The following is a 22008-nucleotide window of genomic DNA, read 5'->3' on the forward strand; positions in this document are numbered from 1 at the left end:
TGACACCTCATCTAATAGTTGTTAGATCAAAAAAGATCAATGATGTAACATGCTTACAAATCAGAGCCGTTGATCTTTTTTGATCTAACGACTTTCAGATGAGTTGTCAAATTTTAAATTTGACACTGGTGTCAAAGGATCTTACCTCTATATATATATATATATATATATATATATATATATATATATATATATATGGGTTTATCATTTTTCAAGTCACTTGAGAATTGAAACAACTTTATTACCGGTCATTTAAAACTACGTTATTTTGGCTGTTAAAAAAATTAAAGAATATATTTTAATAAAATTCATATAATAAGTAAATAAATAAAAATATCAATATATTAATAAAGGGTGTTTTGTTAGTGCAGCATAAGTTACTTGTCTTCCCACAAAAGACAATAATCTAGAGAAAAAATAAGAAGGTGGTAAAAGAAAAAAATTGTAATGGAACTCACAATTTTATGTTTTATGCAGGAATTGGAGTAACTTTTAACAAAAGAAATTATTATTAATTATTATTATTTTATATACGGAAAAAAACGCGTGTCCTTTTAAAGGATTCTTAACAAAAAAGTTTTTTTTTGGTACAAAAAATAAAAAGTAATAGTATTATTATAATATGAATAGAGAAAAAAATTATATATATATATATATATATATATATATATATATATATATATATAAAAGAAGAAAGTTATATTTACAATTTTTTTTTTTACAAACTACACTATTACTCCTGAGAGTACACTAACTTATAATTGTACTCTACGGAGTATATAGTATAGTTTGTAAATATAACATTCTTATATATATATATATAGAAAAACATTTCTCAAGTTGCTTGAGATAAGTTTATCTACGGCCACCCCAAATAATAATGTATATATATAGGGATGGGATCAATTTACATCAATGTAAGAATAATAAGTTTTATATCAAATCTTAACTGTTGATTTTCGAGCATCTAATGGTTAAGATTTTATTTAGTCATATTAATTAATTAATTAATATCATCTAATAAACCTTAACGGTAAGATGCATAAAAACTAACTACTAATATTTGATGTAAGACTTATTATTCTCTCACGCACGCACACACATATATAGGTTTTAATATTTATACAGTGAATGCAGATAAGTTATCTATATTTATATATAATTAGAAAGACTATTATAACCCTGAAATAAACTATAATTACAAAAACATCTTAATTTCCGCCACAAACGACTTCGTTTTGGGCTCAATGTAGATAACTTATATACATTGACTGTAGAAAATCCGAACTACACACACACACACACATATATATGGTTATATTTATCTCATTCAACATGAGCTAAATCAAATTGCTACACACACATAACAAAGTGAGTTCCATCTTTATTTTTTCTCTCCAATTAATCGTAGGTCCCTCTTATAATTTTGTTTCACTAACATAAGATAACTCATCTCCAATAACATAAGAAAAACATTTCCCTCTTTTATATTCAGAAAAACATTTCTGCAATTACTGCAGATAACTTATCTATATTTACTCCCAAAACGACATCGTTTTGGGATTGAAATATTAACAATTTATAATTATAAAGATTATAATAATCCTGAGATAAATTAAAATTACAAAAACACCATGATTTCTGCCCCAAAACGACATCGTATTGGATTTACACTAAATAACTTACCTGCAGTAACTGCAGAAAAAACGAACATTTTATATATATATATATATATATATATATATATATATGAGTTTATGATTTCTCAAGTCACTTGAGAATTGAAATAACCTTATTATCATCCTAAAATTATGTCATTTTGGGTGTTAAAAGAATTAATGAAATTATTTTAATAAAATTCACGTAATAAATAAATAAATAAAAATATCAATATATTAATAAATGGTGATTTGTTACTGCAGGATAAGTTACTCCTCTTCCCACAAAAGACAATAATCTAGACAGAAAAGTGAAGGTGGTAAAAGAAAAAGATTGTGATCGAACTCACAATTTTATGTTTATGGAGTAAGATGGGTAAGTTTTAACAGGAGAAATTATTATTATTATTATTTTTGTATATGAAAATAATGTCTGTTCTTTAAAAGATATAACTTTATGTCATTTTATCTCATAATTATTGAGTTCCGTCAATCAACGGTTAGGATTTATTATGTCAAACTTATTATTAATTAGTAATTAACAATAAAACTCAATAAATCATAGATTAAACGAAAATCAACAATTAAGATCTAAAATAACAAAAAATTATATCAAAGGAGAAACGTTTTTTCTTTTATATATACTAGTGAATTTACCCGTGCGATATCCGGGGAAAAAAGAACGAAATCGCTGTCGCCGTCGTTGGTTAATCATCGCACCAGTAAATCAACACCTTCATCTTGTTATCAAGCTCTGAACGGTACTATGGTGGAGGTATAAACACGAAGGAGCAACAAATAAAAAAGCAAACCTGTTACTTGATAATTATGTGAAATAAAAAAGAATTATTTTGCTATTTTGTGCTATTTTTGAACTCTAAAAGGCTACAGCATTCACACGGAACTTATAAATATCAACCACAAACAAATTTGCAACTCATGGGCATTGATTGTTATGTAAAACAAATATAGTTATGTACTCAATAATTCATTCTTTAAATATAACCACCAATGAACCTTCTCCTTTGTATTATTATTCAATATGATCCCGTCTTATTATTTAAACCGTACAAAAAATTTGCTACAAAATGAAATCAATTAATATACGTGAAGAACAAAAATTAAATGTTATGCTGATTGTTCATTTTGTTTAGATGCACTTTTATTTATCACAATATGATTGTTCATTTTATTTAGATGTTTGTTTCTGAAATATTTACAGTAGTAAATTTAATTATCTTAACCATACAAAGACAGATTTGTTAGACAATAGATATAAGGGGGGAACTTGTTCGCACGCGGGGTGGGCCGGCCCTTCGGGCCGAGCTCATTTTGCCACCTCTAATTGTCAACATTTTCTATCAACTTATAATAGGTTTTCGTATTTATCCATATAAAAAAGGTTCTTATACTTACATCTAGATTACTATGTATCTATTTTTTCTGTAGTTATACCTTATATATTAAATGTGGTAACATCAAAAGACCATTCATTTGCTTAATTACATAAGTATAAATAATTGTTCACAATATATATATATATATATATATATATATATATATATATAAACATATATTTAATGCATCATATTTAATCTGAATAGGGTTAGTTTATATGCTTGTTTTTGAAATATTTACAGCAATAAATTCAATGACCAACCACAAAAAGATAGATTTGTTAGACAGTAAATAAAAAAAAGATGTGTTGGTGTTCGAACTCTACTATTTGGCGGGGAGGGTGGGCTGACCTTCCAGATCCCATTTTACCACCTCTAATTATCAACATTTTATATCAGCATGTAATAGTTTTTTATATTTAAAAATAATAAGCTATGTCTAATTTATATTTTAAAGTCACATATAATTTTAAAAAAAATAAATATAACTATAAGTGTGATTTTACTTTGATTTTAAGTATATATATTCAAGTCATTTGTTTTATTTTGCAAAGAATTGGCTGGTATTACTCTACAATTCGATATCATGACTAATTTTGTTGATTGTAAGTTTAATAATAACATCGGTTAAAAAAAAAACTTCTTCCATTTGTTTTGGACAAAAACTAAAATAATCATTAAATTTTTTTAATTTTTAAAAAACATCAATAGAACAAAAATCAAAATAAGAAATAGAAATTTAATTATAAAAGAAGAAGGTCAAAATTTTAATTTAATTATAAAAAAATGTTGGCAGGCCGGTCGTCCGGACTGAATCCAGTTTGCAACCTCTAATTGTCAGCATTATATACCAGCAAGTAATAAGTTTTATATTTATCCACACAAAAAAATTCTTATATTTGCATCAAAGTTTTTATATTTTATCTCAGAGCTGGATATTCATTTATAACAATCAGAATTACAAAATAATAATAAATAATTGTTTTTTTGCAAGGATTTGTTTCCTTAGTATTTTGAATTTTACAAATTTATATTTACAAAAATTGAAATCAGATTTAGAAATATAATTATAAAATAGGAAGTATGAAATTTTAATTTAGTTACAAAAATAAGTTGGTGGGTCAGCTCTCCGGGCCGAGCTCAGTTTATCATCTCTAACTATCAACATGTAATATGTTTTTATATTTATCTAGAAAAAAAGCACTTATAGCCGTATTTAGGTTTTTATATTTTATCTCAAATATGGACTTTCATTTATGACAATCACATTTAAAAAATAATAATAAATCATTATTTTTTGCAAGGATTTGAGTCATTAGTATTTAGAATTTTACAATTTATATTTATAAAAATTAAAATCAAATTTATATTGAGTTCCGTCAATCAATGGTTAGGATTTATTATGTCAAATTAATTAATTAATTAATAATTAACAATAAAACTCAATAAATCGTAACCGTTGATTAAACGAAAATCAACAACTAAGATCTAAAATGATAAAAAATTATATCAAAGGAGAAACGTTTTTTCTTTTATATATATAAGTCGGCAATTATTCTACAACTACTGTCGTCAAAATAAGGAACAGCACTAAAATAATTTTTAAGAAGCTAAGTATATATTACTTACTATTGTCGCCATTATTATTATTGTCATTGTCTTTTTATCTATTATTGTCAGGGCCATTACATTTAGAGCTGTTAAAACGGGCCAGCCCAGCCCATTTAGCCCTAGCCCAAGTGGATTAGGGTCAAAAAGCCCGCAGGGCCAAAAAGCCCACAATGATATAGATCTACACGGGCCAAAGCCCTATGGGTTAGGGCCAGCCCGCGGGCCTTCTAAAAAAATAATATGTATTTTTTTAAAAAAATATTTATAATAAAATGGTGCATAGAAATTATTAGAAAAAATAAAAATAAATAGTTTTTAGAAAATTGTCACTTTTTAAAAAAAATTATTGCATAGAAATTTTTTCGTAAACAGTTTTGATAGAAAACGTTTCTGTAAAAAAATTGACGAAAAAAAAGTTCGTCAAAATTCTTTACAGAATCTAAATTCCGTAAAAGTTTTTGACGAAAAAATTTCCGTCGAAATTTTTGAAGAAAAAATTTCCATCGAATTTTTTGACGAAAACAGTTTTGTTGAATTTTTTGGCGAAAAAATTTACGTCGAAATTTTGACGAAAAAAGTTTTTTTTGAAATTTTGGACGAAAAAAATTTTCGTCGAAATTTTGGACGAAAAAATTTTCGTCAAAATTTTTGACACAAAAACTTACGTCGAAATTTTTGATGAAAAAAGTTTTTGTCAAAATTTTGGACGAAAAAAATTTTGACGAAATTTTTTTTTGACAATTTTCGATAAAAAATATTTCTATCAAAATTTTAAACGGAACACATTTTTGCTAAAAAATTTCCACGGAAATTATTTCTGTAAAAAACTTTGACGAAAATATTTCTGTAAACAATTTCAACGAAAAAAATATTTTGTCAAAAATCTTTACGCAATCTAAATTCCGTCGAAAGTTTCACAGATACATTTCCTTCAAAAATTTTGAAAAAAAATATTTCCGTTGTAATTTTCATTGGGTCACATTTTCATCGAAGATTTTGGACGGAAAATATTCCATCAAAATTTTTGAAGGAATTCTTTTTTCCGTCAAAACTTTTGATGAAATTTTTTCGTTGTAAATTGGGTTGAATATTGTAGCCCGCGGGCCAGCCCCAACCTAACCCTATAATGAGAGGGCTTTAAAAGGATGGGCTTAAAATGGCCCCATTGCATAGAGGGCTAAAATTTTATAGGGCTGGCCCTAGGGCTTGATGGGCTGGCCCTATGGCTTGAGCCCTTTTTGACAGCTCTAATTACATTCAGCAAATGTAATAACATTATGTTTCTGCGAGGAGTTTAAAATTCCAAAACCTAGACACGCATAAAATTAAATTTGTTTTATATTTGTCATTTAACACGACGTAACAAACTTTTCTACACATATAACATTTTGTGGGTCCACATTTTTTGAAGAAAAAAAAAAAAGAAATTACAGCATACAAAACAAATCTCTATAATATTACACAATCATTTTTCCTACAACATAACTCTTATAAAATTCTAAAATTAATTACTTATAAATTTTAAAAATGTTTTTATCATTTTTTTTTGGTTGCATTTTTCACCAATAAAATAACTGATTTTATTATAAGTCCTTCAGTGGTTCCCCCCCCCCCCGCCCCCCCAAATTTGCACAGTGTGTTGTTTCTCGCGTAACTTCGACTCTAAAGTCTAATCTAACGCTTGGAGAGAGATAGAGAAAAAGTAAAATTTATCTTGACATGTATTTCAAGATTAGGCTTGACGCGGATGGGAAAAGAAGTCTAACATAAATGGTTAAAAATTTCTACGGAAATGACACGAGTCAGGACAAAGAGGTGGTAGGTGGTAGGTGGCAGCAAGAATTAGGAAAGTTCGGAAAATTTATTTATAAAAAAATTTGGGAAAAATTACTGAAAAATAAAAATTATCTTCTGCAATTTTAAAATGATGTTGGGTTTAAAAACAAAAATACACAGCATTCTGAAAATCTTATCCCCTCTTATATCATGAATTTTATTAAAATATTATGAAATATATATATATATATATATATATTTTCATAATATTGTTTTGGGGTTATATCATAAACATTAATAAAAAAATAAACAAAAAAATTTGTTATGTGCTTCTTGCTGGATTTTCATATCTAAGTGTTTGATGATATACTTTTATAATTTTTCAAATAGAAATCAAAATTATAATTATTATGAATTTAAACTTGATTTTAAGAATAAAAACAATTAAATCAAGCATTTTGTGGGCAAATATTTATGTATAAACAAACACGATGCGTATTTAATTTATAATTTAAATAACAATTAAATTTTGTGTTTTATACCTAAACATTATCTTCTTTTAATTAATAAATGTTTTATTTTGACTGTATCTTCATTGTATTTTCCCTAACAAACATCAGCGATTGGGCAAGTGCAAACCTCAGCCACATGCGTGTCAGGTTAAAAAGCAAAGGACCATTCCCACCAAAAAGAAAAAGTTGAAAGTTGCAACCCACCCAAGCTTATTTAACTGAATAATACAATATTCGCATATATCACTCCATGGTTAGAAAGTTTTTATTATTTAAACTAAATTTACATCATTTGATAGTTCAATTAACTTATGTTAATAGTGTGATATGTATATCATATAAAAATATTTGTTTAAATATAAACAATTGCGAAGACATTGCGGGTCAACTGTTTCGTGTTCTAGAGATTGTCTTCCATAAGAAAAGAAGAAAAAGAGAGGAGAAAATCCAAACCCCATTCTTTCAGGTTTCTAGAACGAAATTGAATTTTTTTCTAATGTTAGGCTTGTGAAGAAGAAATTAACAGCTCTTATAATCATCATAACTTATGACAATAAAACCTGCAATAATAACCCATGCGTCCAACTTTAATTGTTCCACATGTGCCCGTAGAATCCACCAAAGTTTTGTTACGCCATCTAAATGGGCCCTGCTACGAATATTACCATAATAAGACATATGAATCAAGTTCGAAATCCTACACAACATTGATTGGTGACACCAAATAAATTAAGAGATTAATATTTGTTACATTAGAAGGAGATAATTTTATGAGTTTTGTTAATCTCATGTTAAAGGAGATAAGTTATCTCAGATTAAAGGAGATAAGTTATCTCATGTCATAGAGATAAATTTGTGAATTCTATTATCTGAAAAAAAAAAAAATGACACAGTTATCAAATTTTGTGTATGAGAAAAAGTTAATACATGTAGCCTAACAGTAATTTTTCCATAATTTTATATACTTGTAATAGATAAAATTAAACTTAACTTCAAAAAAAAAAAAGATTAAAGAAACAGAATGGCTATTAAAAAGGAAGGGTCAGAGTCAAGAAATTGAATATGAAAGTCATTGAAAGGCAGCTTCGTATTGTTTGTACATCACAACTATGAATCTAACAACTACTTAAAACGACAACTTCCTAAGACTCTCACTTATTTGACCTTGCGCCTTTGCCGCTACCATCTTCCCATTCCACACCACCAACAAACAAATCATTGTTTCGTAGTGTTCACTTTGTTCTCAAGCCTCATCACTTCCATGGATTCAGAACGAGCACCCCACGTTCAAGAAGAAGACATAGAAGGTGCTGATCGAGGGACCAAGAAGAAGAGGGTCAACAATGAAACCAAGAAGAAGAGGAGGTCTTATATACCCAAGTTTGGTTGTTTCAGGATCGAATATGATGCCACTGGAGAAAGTTTTGATATGGAGGTTGTTGATGCATCTGGTCAGCGTCCAAAACCTACCCACTTGATTATAACGGTTAATGGTCTCATAGGCAGGTTCGTAGTTCTTTAACTTTAATAAATCATGATCAAACAATGTTTGTAAAGATTGATGATTTGCCTCTACACTACCCCACGAACTGTCTGGTTTGGAAAAATGTACCAAAAGTATAACATTTTGTTTTGTGATTATGCTTAATTAATCTATTTGTTAATTAAATATAGCTATACCTCTTTATTGCAGCGCTCAGAATTGGAAATTTGCTGCAAAGCAGTTTCTGAAAAGGTATCCAGATGATGCTATTGTACATTGTAAGTCCACACAATCCTGGTAGCTTCCTTTTCGTCATTTGTGTTCAGTTAGAATTCGAGGAATATCATCAATCTGATGTTTCGTATCATTAAATCAGTACAAAGAATCTCAGTTTCTCACGTAATTACAATCTTCAACTTGACCATGGCAATGCTTAGTGTTTTTTTTTTTTTTTTTTTGATTCGGATGGGGACATTATAGAATTGCATATGTTAGGTTTTGATCCCTTCAAGTACCAACAAATCTTGGAGGATACTGCTCTTGCTTGGCGTTCTAAAACAAGGAGGGAGAACTTTAATGCAGTGGTTTTCATTAAATTTATCATCATGATATGTAGTCTGCTTTATTATTTTAATTTGATATTTTAAATAAAGATTTGGTTGGGAATATTGTGCAATGGTCACAGAAATGATGAAAATGTAGAAGGGACAAATGTGGATTAATAGTTTTTGGAAATAAATGTAATGGTAACTAGGATACCATCTAATTAACTTGTATTCTGCAGACTGAAAGTGTCCTAGATTGGTTCTACCTTGAAGTTTGATTTAAATCTTAGCTCTTGAGAGTCACTATTGTGCAGTTAGTGAGGTCCTTGTATGCAAACTAGATGGTCTTGTATGCAGAAGCAACCTCCATCCCTCTGCTCTTATTAGAATGGGTTTAAAAGTAAAAAAAAAAAAAAATAGTTTAAATTATCTTCATTCTATTTTCTGTTGCATTCTTTCCACAGCAAAACTGGCTTCCATCATTTAATGGAATGCATCACCATTGTGCAATGCAGGCAGTGAGTGTAATTCTGCAATGTTGACATTTGACGGCGTTGATGTAATGGGAGAGAGATTAGCAGAGGAGGTATTATGGCTTTGACATTCAACTGTTGATCTTTGTACAACTTTATTGCATCTGTACTTCATGTTGCCTTTCATTACTAAATATTCATCTTTTTGAATTGCTTCCACTTGTCAATCTCAAATGTTCAATTGACTTCAATTCTGTTGCATCAAATCCAGAAAGATAAAATATCTTTTTTGTCTTCTCTTTTCTCAGGTTATATCAGTTATAAAACGTTACCCAAGTGTACAGAAAATTTCATTTATAGGTCATTCTTTAGGTGGCTTGGTAGCAAGGTATGCAATAGCCAAGCTTTATGGGAAAGACATGTCTATGGAATTTTCTCAGGGGAATGGGAATTGTGAGAGTCAGATTTCAGATCAAGAATGTCATGATAGGAAATATGAAGGTAAAATTGCAGGACTGGAGCCCATAAATTTTATTACCTCCGCAACGCCACACCTTGGTTCTAGAGGGCATAAACAGGTGATTCTCTTGAACCTTTAAAAAATTCTGTTTATCTATTGATTTCTTCTGGACTTAAAATGGGTTGTCTAATGCGACTTTATTACTGCGAAATATGTAATTTGAGTGCTTTACTATCTGTGATTAAGCTGCTGCTTGTGATGCGCTTCAGTGGCAATTAAAATAGCAGTTTGCAACACCATAATGTTAAATATATAAATGTGTTACTAATATATGTTGATAATAATGGCTTCATGACATGGTTTTGGAATTTTGGCATACTTCAGGTTCCAATGTTTTGTGGGTTTTACTCTCTGGAGAAAGCAGTATCTCATGTTGCAGGGTTTTTTGGCAGAACAGGAAAACATCTATTTTTAACTGATAGTAAAAATGGAAAACCTCCTCTTCTTCTGCAGATGGTTCGTGACTCTGAAGATATGAAATTCATGTATGGTTTATAGTTTGGTTATTTGATTTTTGTGACTTATGATGACTTCTCCGAGTCATGAACAAATAACAGATTACTCCTCTTTCTCTTCAGGTCTGCATTAAGGTCCTTCAAACACCGTGTTGCCTATGCTAATGCTCGTTATGACCGTATCCTTTGTCTTAGTTAAGCAGAATTAACCATTTTGGTATTCTTATTATACAATTTATTGTCACTGTGTGTAGTGCTTACATGAATAACTTGACTCTTACATAGAACTTGTTGGATGGAGTACGTCATCTATAAGGCGTAGAAACGAGCTTCCAAAGGTGATTATCAAGCTTCTAAAGTATAATACATATAATTTATGTAAATTGTATCTAACTAGCTAGTTTTTTATTCAGCGCCAGCATCTTTCAAGACACGAGAAGTACCCACATATTGTAAATGTAGAGACAGCAACATCCACTTCTGTTCCTGAGGAAGTTACTACTGAATCTAAAGTGAGTAGTGGATCCGGTAAACTTGACATGGAAGGTACTTCACCTTTTTTAACTAATGAACTTTATCTTGTATCTGCTGATATCTAAAAAACTTTAGAAAAACCTACAACGATAACTTAACAAGGTTTTATATGTTATGGCCTGAGGGGGCTAGTGTTTGGCTGAAGCTGAAAAGACAAGCCCTTTTGTAAACCTTTGTGTGGTCAGATGGCCCATGAAAGCGAAAATGGGAAAAGCAACCCCAAAATAATCAAAGTTGATGTCATTTGAAGATTCTTTAACAAAATGCATTGGCTTTGTTTAAGTTAATTATTCGTATTATAGTAGGTATTTGGTGGAATAACATCCTGACACTCTAATTGACTTTCTTTCTGGAGGGAGTGGTTAGACATGAGACACATTCCTTTAAAAAAGTGATTCAGTTTTTATATGATATATACCGTGATGCAGTTTGTTGAGTTTGATATCTCAAAAGGAGGAAATATTCAAACAAAAATATTTTGTGTGTGCATGAACTAAAAGATTACTGCTATCTTTAGCTGTATACTAGAACTGCAGTCTATTGAGAGCCTTAATTTTGTGTACATGCTAAGGTAAAAGGTGGTACGGTATCTATGAGGGTATATTGGACCCATGTTTCTTCGTTTTGAAAAGCTTAGATCCACTAAGAGTATCCATCCTCTAATGATTAAGAACCTTGAGAACCAAGGCTGCATGTTATTTGTTTGCTTGTGTAGTTTACATGTTTCTGCTTCTGATTGAAGATGATGAATTGATGATTTATATTTTGGATATCATTACTAAAATATGTCATATAACAATTAAATACACTTGTAGAGGAAATGATCAGAGGCTTAACATCAATGAGCTGGGATCGCATTGATGTCAGCTTCAGTGGGATTAGGCAGAGATATCTCGCACATAGTACCATTCAGGCAAGTTTCTGCTTCTTGAAAAACATCATGTAGAAGCATAATTCTTTTCTTCTCTTTAACACTGACAAGACCATGATGGGGTCTTCAATGTCACTAATTATTTTCTGTTTTGAAAATCTGTAGTGATAGTCTGGTATATTATTATTTGTCCTAAGTCTTAATAATATATTTTCTATGCTTGAATTTTGTTTTATATTCAGGTAAAAAGTTACCGTTTCAATTCTGATGGAACAGACGTGGTTCAACATATGGTTGACAATTTTCAGTTATAGAATTTTCCCATTTTGCCCGCTTCTAAGGGACAGGGTAGTGCCATTTTTCTTGAGGAGGTGGAGAAAAGGGGTGTTTGTGTATTTTCCTACTCGCTTGACTCTTTAGAGCACAAAAGAAGGGAAAGATGAATTAATGAAAGAATAGAATGGGATGTATATTGTACTTTAATAAGATGTCGTTCTTGTACCTATTCTATTTTATACTTTTATAAAGATTCCCTGGTTTGGTCACAACTTTTTTTTCTTTTCTAACATATCATTATTATTTAATTAAATAAAGTATGCAAAAGAAATATAGAAAGGATAAAATTATAAATTCTTCTAATTTGCAATTATAACTTTTTTAAAATACTCCTCAACTTCTCATAGTAATATTTGACTTTTTGTTTTATGATCCTAAATAATAAAACAAAGTAATGTTTTTTTCTTCTTAATTTTAACTCCGTCAATAATGTATATATATAAAAAAAACCTCCATCAATAAATTAAGATTTCCCTACCTAACAATTGATGTGGTAAAATTTTGTCATTGCCCACTTTATCGCTTGACTTTAGCAAATTATCTTCTAAAATTTTAATTTCTGCAACTTTTGAGCTTTAAACACTGAGCAATTCATGATTAATTTCTTAATATAACCAAATTTCATATAACTTACCAACAAAGCCCAGTATAGTTGGATCCTTTAAACATGTCCGTGTGTATAAAAAAGACTTTGTTAAAAGAGGTTATACCCACAATCGCATGATCACTCCGCATCGAGAAGATTAGTTCTTGACTATTGGCTGGAGATATCCTTAGAACAATTTCCAAAAAAAAAATAAAAAAATTATATAACTTTAGCTCTCAGTATGCTTGGAAGCAATTTACTGCGGAAAAAAACATAAGAACATTTGTTAGCATTAACTATGTAAAAGGATGATTGATGAAACAGTGAATTGCTAAATTGCTAGAAGTTTGAGCAGGTAATTTAATAAAATTGAAATTTCATGAGGTAATTTTGTGATGAGCTCAAAGCTCAAGCGGATAATTTACAATCTAACTTATCAGAATCTAATTAAGACAAGGGTAACAAAAAAAATATAAGAAACTCTAAATTTTTATTTTACATTTTTTCTAACAATCTAATTATGCTATACATAATTAATATTAAATATCATCAAAAAAAATATTACTTTTTTAATAGTTATGATATATTTCCTTATTGTACGCATTCAAATGATCAGCAACCCCGAAAAGAAAGAGAGAAAGGAAGATTAGCACATGATGGCCATGAGATTCATTATATATTCTGAATCTCATGTCCCTTTTTATTTCCGTGTTATGCTGGAAATAGCAGTGGCACATGATGTGCTAACAGTAAACAACTGTGAAATTCAGTGGGTCCTTACTACTTCTTAGACGACGCAAGCTAAGCCCAACTGACCCACCATTCCAACATCTTTGCGTAAGTTAATGAATAACGTTGCACACCGCACTAGAGGAAGAAGAAGAAGAAGATGCATTAATGTTTCGTTCGTATATTCATGTCCCACAGTAACAAATCTACCCAATGCTAGCTATATACATAGTCATAGCCTAACTGCAACATCAACCAAAATATGACACGTGTGGAATAATGAATTAGCGATCAACTTTATTGCAATCTCGCAAATACCCATAACTTTGTATTCTTTATAACTATTTTCATATTCATACCCTCCGTGACTTACTTGGGAAATATAAGACAGGCTTGGCGTGTCCAAATAGAGCATAATTTTTTTTCCCGCTTAAAAAGGTTATTAAAAAAAAAAGCATGAATTGAAACCTCATATTCAGTCCTTGCCTGCGAACTTCGTTGTGTGTTTTTTTGGTTTTTGTCTTGGATTTTCCTAATCGTAAGTTTGCAGTGTGCAGGCAATGACCATTATTGTATGCCTGGCATGTTCATCTCAGTTCAAGATTTGTCCCCATATGGTACAACTTCGAGTTTTGGAGGTTCAGTAATCGAGGGAGCCATGTGTCTTAGTGAGGCCATTACAACAACTAGAGACTTTTAAATAGTAATCCCTCGTGTTCGACATATAATATATCAAATTTGCATTCATCGTCCAACATAAAAAAAAAATTTCTACGCATACAATATTTTGTTAGACTCGCATTATTTTAAAGCAAAAAAAAACTAAAGTAGGAAAAATGAATGTCTCTAGTATGACACAATCACTATTCTTACAACATAATTTTTATAAAACTCATAATATATATGTACATTCATGTATGATATACATTAATCTTTTTTAAATGATTAGATAAACTAGTAATAATTTAAAACATTAATTTTTTAATTTTTACAAACTTACAAATTACACTAAATCTGACTGATCATACATTTTTTTGAGTAAAGTCTAACCAAACTTAATATAATTTATAAATTTATAAAAAAAAAAAATTATCAATATAACTGGACCCTAATTTTATAGTTTGGGTTATTTACTTGCACGTTGTTTCTCCAACACCCGATGATATTGAAAATACACCTTTTGCAGTTCATGACTTCATGTTTATCGATTGAAGGGGAAATAATAGGGGCAAAAGGGTGATCGCATTTGCATTATAGGGGGTGGCATTCAATATCTGACCCATTTTGGGACACCTTTTTCAGAATTTCAGCTTCACTGCTTTCTCAACTGCCACATATCCACCGTTTCTTCTCTCTCTCTCTCTCTCTCTCTCACACACACACACAGATAGACACACTGTTCTACTATCATTGTTCTTACACAGACACACACAGAGATAGACTCACACTGTTCTTCTCTACTATCATTTTATCTTCTATCAAGGTTTTTAGTATTTATAGTTACACAACTGCTTCATTCTTCTGCAATTTCTTTTCCCCTGAGAAGATGGGCAGAACACAAATATGTTTTTGCTGCCTCAAAAATAGACAAATATTGATCATATGGCTCTTTCTCTTTGCTTCAACTTCTATCTTTACTCATATTGTTTTCAAGGCTGAAGGTTAGCACGCTTCAAAAAAAAAAAATCTCTCTTTTTTATTGATCCAACTTGGCTTATTTTTATGTGTATATGCATGCAGGAAGAGCAATCTCCAATCTCATTGAAGTTTCCCAGGTACAAAATCAAAATCATAAAATGAATTCTTCACTGTCCCAGGCCAGTATATATATGTTAGTGTTTAAACATTGGATACTATTTATATATGTGCAGAAGGGCATGAAAGAGAGGGAATCAATCATGGTGGCAAAAACTCAAATAGGGTCAAGGCCTCCCAAGTGTGAAAGAAGATGCGTAACTTGTGCTCATTGTGAAGCAGTTCAGGTCCCGACTGTGCCTCAATTTCAAAGTCATAGAAACCATTATTCTGCAACAAAAACAGCCACAACAGTTACTTACTCCAGAGAGGATGACCTTTCCAACTATAAACCCATGAGTTGGAAGTGCAAGTGTGGGGACTACTTTTTCAATCCATGAGTCCATGACTGAAAGAGGGAAGACCCATGTTTTTATTTGGGAATATAAGAATGTGTATGACTTCAATTTACAATATTTCTCAGTCATGTTGCCCCCCCCCCCCCCCCCCCCCCCCATCCTTGTATATATTAGAGATTTTGCAAGTATAGTACATATTTCTAGCTTCTTTTTGCTTACATGACTTGTTTTGTATATCAGAAGCATCTTGGTATCTATTTATTTATTTAATTTCTCTTTTTTTTTATTATGTACTCCAATTTCACCTAAGAAGAAAAATCACATCTTTCGTGCACATCTTTTCCTTTTATGTTGTTTTAAAACAGGCAGAGAATGGAAAAACAATTGGGGTGTTAATTGAAAATGTTTGATGGTATAATGAGAGAACCATTGCAAAAACGAGATAAATAGATCTGAAGGGGAAGAGAAGAAGTGTGTCAGAGGGTCCTGTTTTCGTATACTACAAGATTAAGATTTTTGCATCAGAATTCAGAATGGATGAGCTAATGAAGCCTACCTCGAAGGGATAAAATCGACGACAGCATATCTCATTTATTCAAACATATTCATTTTTCCCTTTCAGTTTTAGTTAGTTTGTTATCACTTATCACAGCTGAGCTGACACAAATATTTCAGTGGTGATGAAAATTTTGAAGCATCTATATAGTGCATTAATTAATTGTTAACAGAGTCTTTCTAGGAGACGTAATAATGAAAGAAGGATTTGGTTCATTGAAGCTTAACATTGATGGAGGGAAATAAATTGGTGAATCTGAGCGAGTTGCCGTCACTTTCTTGTTTATCTCTTTTGGTCCATACATTGTAAGGTATTTAATGTCACTCTGAATTTGCTCCTTACACTGTCCCCATTTATAAGGGCACTGGCCATTCATCATTCTCATTACCATCTTTTATGCTGCTAGCCTGTGTTATGTTATGCAAGCCTTTGTTATCACTCATCGATAAATTCAAAGTTCAAATTGCATGATGGAATTTTCTAGGGAGAATTACTCATTTGGCTAGTCAAATGGAAGGGAAATATGATGCTTATTTTTACGTAAGGATATAACACTCACGAGCTTATATGTAAAATTAATTATCCATATTTGGATCTTTTAAAAATTGTCCAACTAAATTATTTCTGATTATATAAGTTACGGAAATATTAGCCTCATGTGATAGGAGATAATAAGTCTCTCTTACACACTCAAAAAGTTGTGGAGCTCACTTTAATTAATTTTTTTCTCTTTTTCTATACATTGAGATCCATATAAATTTGTGAGTGCAATATGAGATATCTTATCTCTTATTGTATAAGAAAATATAATCCCTATAAGTTAAGTTTACGAATATAATGAAAATATTTCAAACAATTTGTTAATAGCTAATTCAATAATGATAATAATAAGAGTGCGTCTCGTCAAAAAATTTAAAAAGAAAAAAAGAACATTTTTTTTGGTACTATAAGCAAAATAAAAGAGTGCATATAAGTGCTAATTAATGACAATTATTAAAAAAAGAGTTGTCAACTTGAAAGCATAGCCCCAAATGATAAGGGTGAGATGTAATTGGACTAGAAATGTTAGGTTTAAATATTTTTTAGATTGTAGCTTCGAATTAATTTAAGTTTTAGAAGTGAAGTGATGTCTGAGGAATAATTTTTATTTCATGAGATACAATTTTACAAAAATATCTTTTTTTATTTATAGATGACAATTACATATTTTACTTTAAAGATCAATACATAACGTGCTGCCATCATCTAAATAGTGTATAATGTTTCATACTTTAATGTACTTCAATGACTTACTATTACACGAGACTATAGAAATAATGCTGAAAATTTCTATTTATCCTAACAAATCAAATCTAATAAATTCAGAATCATATGGTTCATTTATATCCAAAAGACACTAAATGAACTATTAAAAAAAGTTCGTGTTTAAAAAAATAAGAAAAGTCATAATCATTTGAAAAAGGATTTTATTAATCTTATGTTAAAAGGAGATAAGTTATCTCATGTCATAAATAAACTTGTGGGCTACACCACCTGAAAACATAAAAAGAAAAGAAAAAAATGGCACAATTATCGAATGGTGTGTAGGAGGAAAAACTTATTTCATGCAGCATGAGAATAATTTTTTCCTTTAAAAAATTCATCAAATAAAAAATAGAAAGAATAAAGCACATCAAGGAGGGGGGAAATACCATAACAAGAGATGATTAAGAGCATGTTTGGCAACTTCTTTTTTAAGCTAAAAGTTACTTTTAAGATAAAACTAAAAAAAAGAGCTTTAAAAAATAAAGCTAGAAGATTGTAACAGCCCGTTACATACCGAAAAATGTTATCATTACATATGGTATTAAGCGTAGTTACAATCACAACAATTGAGTTAATTAAATTACGGGTAAACTTTTTTCTTTTATTAAATCCTTATTGTTAAACATTAACCATTTTTGTAATCAATTAAAACAACACCGTAATTGTAAATGCAAAAATCGCGAAAGCATAAAACTTATTTATTATAACCCCTCCAAACAATACCATTAACTCTAGGTCATAAAATTCCTTATTTTCAAAATTTACACAGTGATAATCGATTACCCTTCTTGAGGTAATCGATTACCAGAAGTTCCAGAATGAGGCGGAAGCTAATTTTGGGCTCCCCTGTTTTTAGTAATCGATTATCTTGCCATAGGTAATTGATTACTGAACTAGGTAATCGATTACCTATGCAAAAGTAATCGATTATTTTGATCACAACGGCTCAAATTTTACGTTCCCTATTTCAGGTAATCGATTACCATACTGAAGGTAATCGATTACCATACTGCAAAATTCACATATGACAACTTTTCTTTACCAAATGTACCATGTTTTCTACTCCTAACACTTTGACATTTATTATAACACATGCACATATAATAATGTAGGCCATAGGCCCTTCCATCATGCATAATCATTAATTCATGCATCAATTACAATAGTCCCCAATTCCAAAGCCATTTAAACATCAAATGGTCACTTTACATCGCAAGTCTCCAAAAGTCTCTAACCCAAAATATGTGGCCGTGGACAAGTCTCATGCTCACCAAAATACCCATATTCACAAGAGGCATGAAATATAAAACAATTACAAAATACTTAGAATCTAATCATGAACACCCAAGAGCATGGCAATATCAACATGCAATATGTTCATAATCTAAGTCCAAAATACTAAATGTAATGTTATGTGCTTCAAATATAATCCTCCAAAATGCTATGCCCTCCATATGCACATCATGCTCAACTCCTCCACTAAGCGGGCCTCTTGCCCGAAGATCCGTCATGCTCACTATAACCTGAAATGATATCCCCAAACGCGGGGAGATATATACAAATATATCTCAGTAAACCAAGGGTACTAGAGGATCACTCCACCCCATGTCTCACTCAATGTGCATACAATGATCATCATATAAAATGCATAACATATAAAATAACAACACACTGGGCTCACATCCAAGAACATTCACACAAGGATTTCGTTCAAGAACCCCATCATATAACTCCCAGTAAGCTTCCTGGTGCCTCTCCCATGGATGAGACGACCCCATGGCAAAACCTGTAAGAACCTGCACCGTTAATTTAGAAAATTAATTAAATGAATATGAGAATTAGGAAATAATTCAATAATTGACCCTAATAATTATGAGAAGGCTTAAATAATTATGGTAAGTGGCTAAGAAGGTTAAAAGTTGCCTTTCTGACGAAAAGTGCAGATACCGATTCTGCTCCTCGGTATAAATGCGTACCGATGAAGTATCCCGAAAAATTATAATAAGTGTGGAAATATTCCTAGAATAGTATATAGGACTAGTATGTCAAGTTTCAGGTCAAAATAATGAGAACTGATGCCAGAACTAATACTGTCAGCGTTAAAGCGCGTACCGGGAAAAAGTACTGCGAAAAATAAAATAAAAATATGAAAAATCTTAGAAAAATGGCTAGGTTCAGAATTCCAAGTTTGAGATTAAAATGATAAGCGTAGCTATTAACGCTAATACTGCGCGATTAAACTTAAGCGCGCCTATAAATACCCAAGGGCACATGATCCTAGGTCAGCTCTTCATCTTCTACATAGCATTTCCTGAACCTAGGGGGGCAGCCACCTTCTCCCATCTTCTCTCCTCCAGTGAAGCTCCAAGAGAGCACATTTTCACTTAGTTCCTTCACCAAAGTTGCTTATAAGAGTGTGCTCTAGCCATGGTGGGTAAAAGTCCAGCTATTTCTGAGTTGTGGGTGTTGTGGTGAGTGAGGGAGCTGCTGACTTTGAGGTTGTGAGGTGTGGGAGACATCTCCATGCCATTTTGAGCTTAATGGTGCCATTTTGACGGAGAAAGGTCCAACCTTGTGGTACATTTTCGTGCTCTTGCAAAGTCAGAACCTTTGAGCCTTGTTAGAGAGCCCCAAGAGCCTATTTTTCTGTTGAGTTTGAGCCTCAATAGGTATACCTTGAACTTTCTCTTTGAAATTTCATGAAAATAGCTTGTTTGTGTTATGAAATGAGATAACTTTAATCATTCAAGCTTAGGGTTGTTAATCTAGGGTTAATAAGTATTAATGAACATCTGTTTTGGGTCAAAACCGAACCTTGGATCATTGGGAGCCATTTTCACTTCGATTTATGCAGAAATTTTTTGCAGAAAACTGTTCTTCCTGTGTGGTAATCGATTATCATGTTTTTGGTAATTGGTTACCATGTTCAATAATCGATTACCATGTTTTTGGTAATCGGTTACCTAGTTCAGTAATCGATTACCATGTGCTTGGTAATCGATTACCACCTGTGAAAACGACCATAAACCAGTTTTATGGGTGGGAAAGTCCCCATTTGGGCATGACGGCCTAGGAAGTTTTTGTTACTGTTGGGAAACAGTGATACCTTTAATTGAGGGACTTAATGCTTGATAATTATGAATTAGAAAAGATGTAATAGAATAAGGAAATGTTGTCATAATAAAATGAACCTTTAAAGTATGGTTATTGATGATATTTCTGATATAAAAAGATTGTGATTGTGCTGTTATTGGGCATTGAGCTAGTGTGAGCTTGGCTTGGATAGTTAGCTTGCGAGGTAAGCTTTCGTGTCCTCGGTTTAACCATTGTTGGTTCCCCCATGCCCCATGGGGGAATGGTTTTATGCATGATGTGTTTTCATGTTTTGATGATTGAAATGCTTTTGAGCTGTTAAGTGTAAGGGCCTTATAATATGCATGTGTTGTTCTATCTAGACAGTAAGCCTGAGAATGTGGCGTCATACAATATGGTGATTCTGTGGGTAGGTGCAAGTGGCGTCTTGCACTGATGTATACAATAGACGTATTTAAATCCTGCATTTCTCTGGCCAGTAGAATAGTTGACACACATTACATGATTATCTGTTGCATTACACTGATTTTGGAACTGATATTGTATACTGCTTTTAGAACTTATATTGCACATATAAGTGAGCTTGGAGTGGAGAAATCCTTGAGGACCCCTTGTCTTACTGAGATTTCTGTTTAGAGATCTCACCCCACGTTTGGGGCACCATTTTCAGGTTCAGGTAATGCGGGGGTTGAGACCTCTGGCGGCAGGAGGCCAGAGCTTAGCTGATATTTCTGTTTATGCTGATTATGTTTGGATGCTGGAATATGTTGGTTGTTTTTATGCTATTAGCTTCGTGTTATGTTATTGATTTGAGACTATGCTGGGCTTGTTGCCTTATTTGGTGAGCATGGAAATTGTCCATGCCACATTGATTGACTATGTCGTATTTTAGATTCGAGTTGTGATAATGTATCAGGATATTGTCCAGACTACGTGTTGTAGCTCCGTGATTTAGATACTCACTGTTAATTATATATTGAGGTATTCCAGTTAGTTGTCTTTTGCAATTACATACAGACAATGTTTTTTAAATTAATTAAGTAATTCAACTTGGTAATATAAATGACGTCATAATTGAAAGTAAAAAGTTATTCCGTATTTTAAATTAAGCATGACTTAATACGATGACATGTTAACAAATCGGGTATACACGGGGTGTTACAAAACCCAACTGGAACTCTTCAAGAGACCTATCCAGCGAAAGTCCCACGTTTGGATCATCCGGGTACCACTCGCAGAGTCGGCTCCACGGTAAAACCTGATCGGAATCCTCCAAAGGGATATCTCCAGCGGAAGTCCAAACCACACACATTTACTGGCCAGAGATCACAGATATGTCACACAATCAAGCAATCATGCATGATTATACAATTTCACACAATGTCGAAGAGCACAAAATCCAACCACGACCTTCCACTAGGTGTAGCGGAACACACGAGGGATAAAAATCAAGTACCAAGAGTTTACCTCAACTC

General features: G+C 31.6%; 1 protein-coding gene across 2 annotated transcripts; it reads left to right on the forward strand.

The window, feature by feature from the left end:
- The first annotated feature begins 8062 nt into the window (after positions 1-8062).
- On the forward strand, positions 8063-12372 carry LOC133312425 (putative lipase ROG1). Of its 2 annotated transcripts, none has more exons than XM_061513611.1 (10): positions 8063-8460; positions 8648-8715; positions 9498-9568; positions 9764-10033; positions 10300-10460; positions 10554-10609; positions 10716-10768; positions 10844-10976; positions 11780-11877; positions 12078-12372. In XM_061513611.1, exons 1-10 carry the CDS (start codon positions 8216-8218, stop codon positions 12147-12149), a joined length of 1227 nt encoding a protein of 408 aa, XP_061369595.1. In that variant the 5' UTR covers positions 8063-8215; the 3' UTR covers positions 12150-12372. The 2 variants fall into 2 exon arrangements, with proteins under 2 accessions (XP_061369595.1, XP_061369596.1); XM_061513612.1 differs by having other exon boundaries at positions 10850-10976.
- Positions 12373-22008: the final 9636 nt, after the last annotated feature.

Source organism: Gastrolobium bilobum, unplaced genomic scaffold (genome assembly GCF_033153095.1).
Source record: "Gastrolobium bilobum isolate Gb01-03AN ecotype WA unplaced genomic scaffold, APGP_CSIRO_Gbil_v1 utg3492, whole genome shotgun sequence".
NCBI lineage: Eukaryota > Viridiplantae > Streptophyta > Magnoliopsida > Fabales > Fabaceae > Gastrolobium > Gastrolobium bilobum.

What these genes read in the sequence shown, in the direction of transcription:
- LOC133312425 (XM_061513611.1), top strand. Translation starts at nt 8,216, where the DNA reads ATGGATTCAGAACGAGCACCCCACGTTCAAGAAGAAGACATAGAAGGT. An exon ending in GAGAGAGATTAGCAGAGGAG is followed by an intron (nt 9,569 to 9,763) that starts GTATTATGGCTT and finishes CTCTTTTCTCAG; the next exon opens with GTTATATCAGTTATAAAACG. An exon ending in GTAGAAACGAGCTTCCAAAG is followed by an intron (nt 10,769 to 10,843) that starts GTGATTATCAAG and finishes TTTTTTATTCAG; the next exon opens with CGCCAGCATCTTTCAAGACA.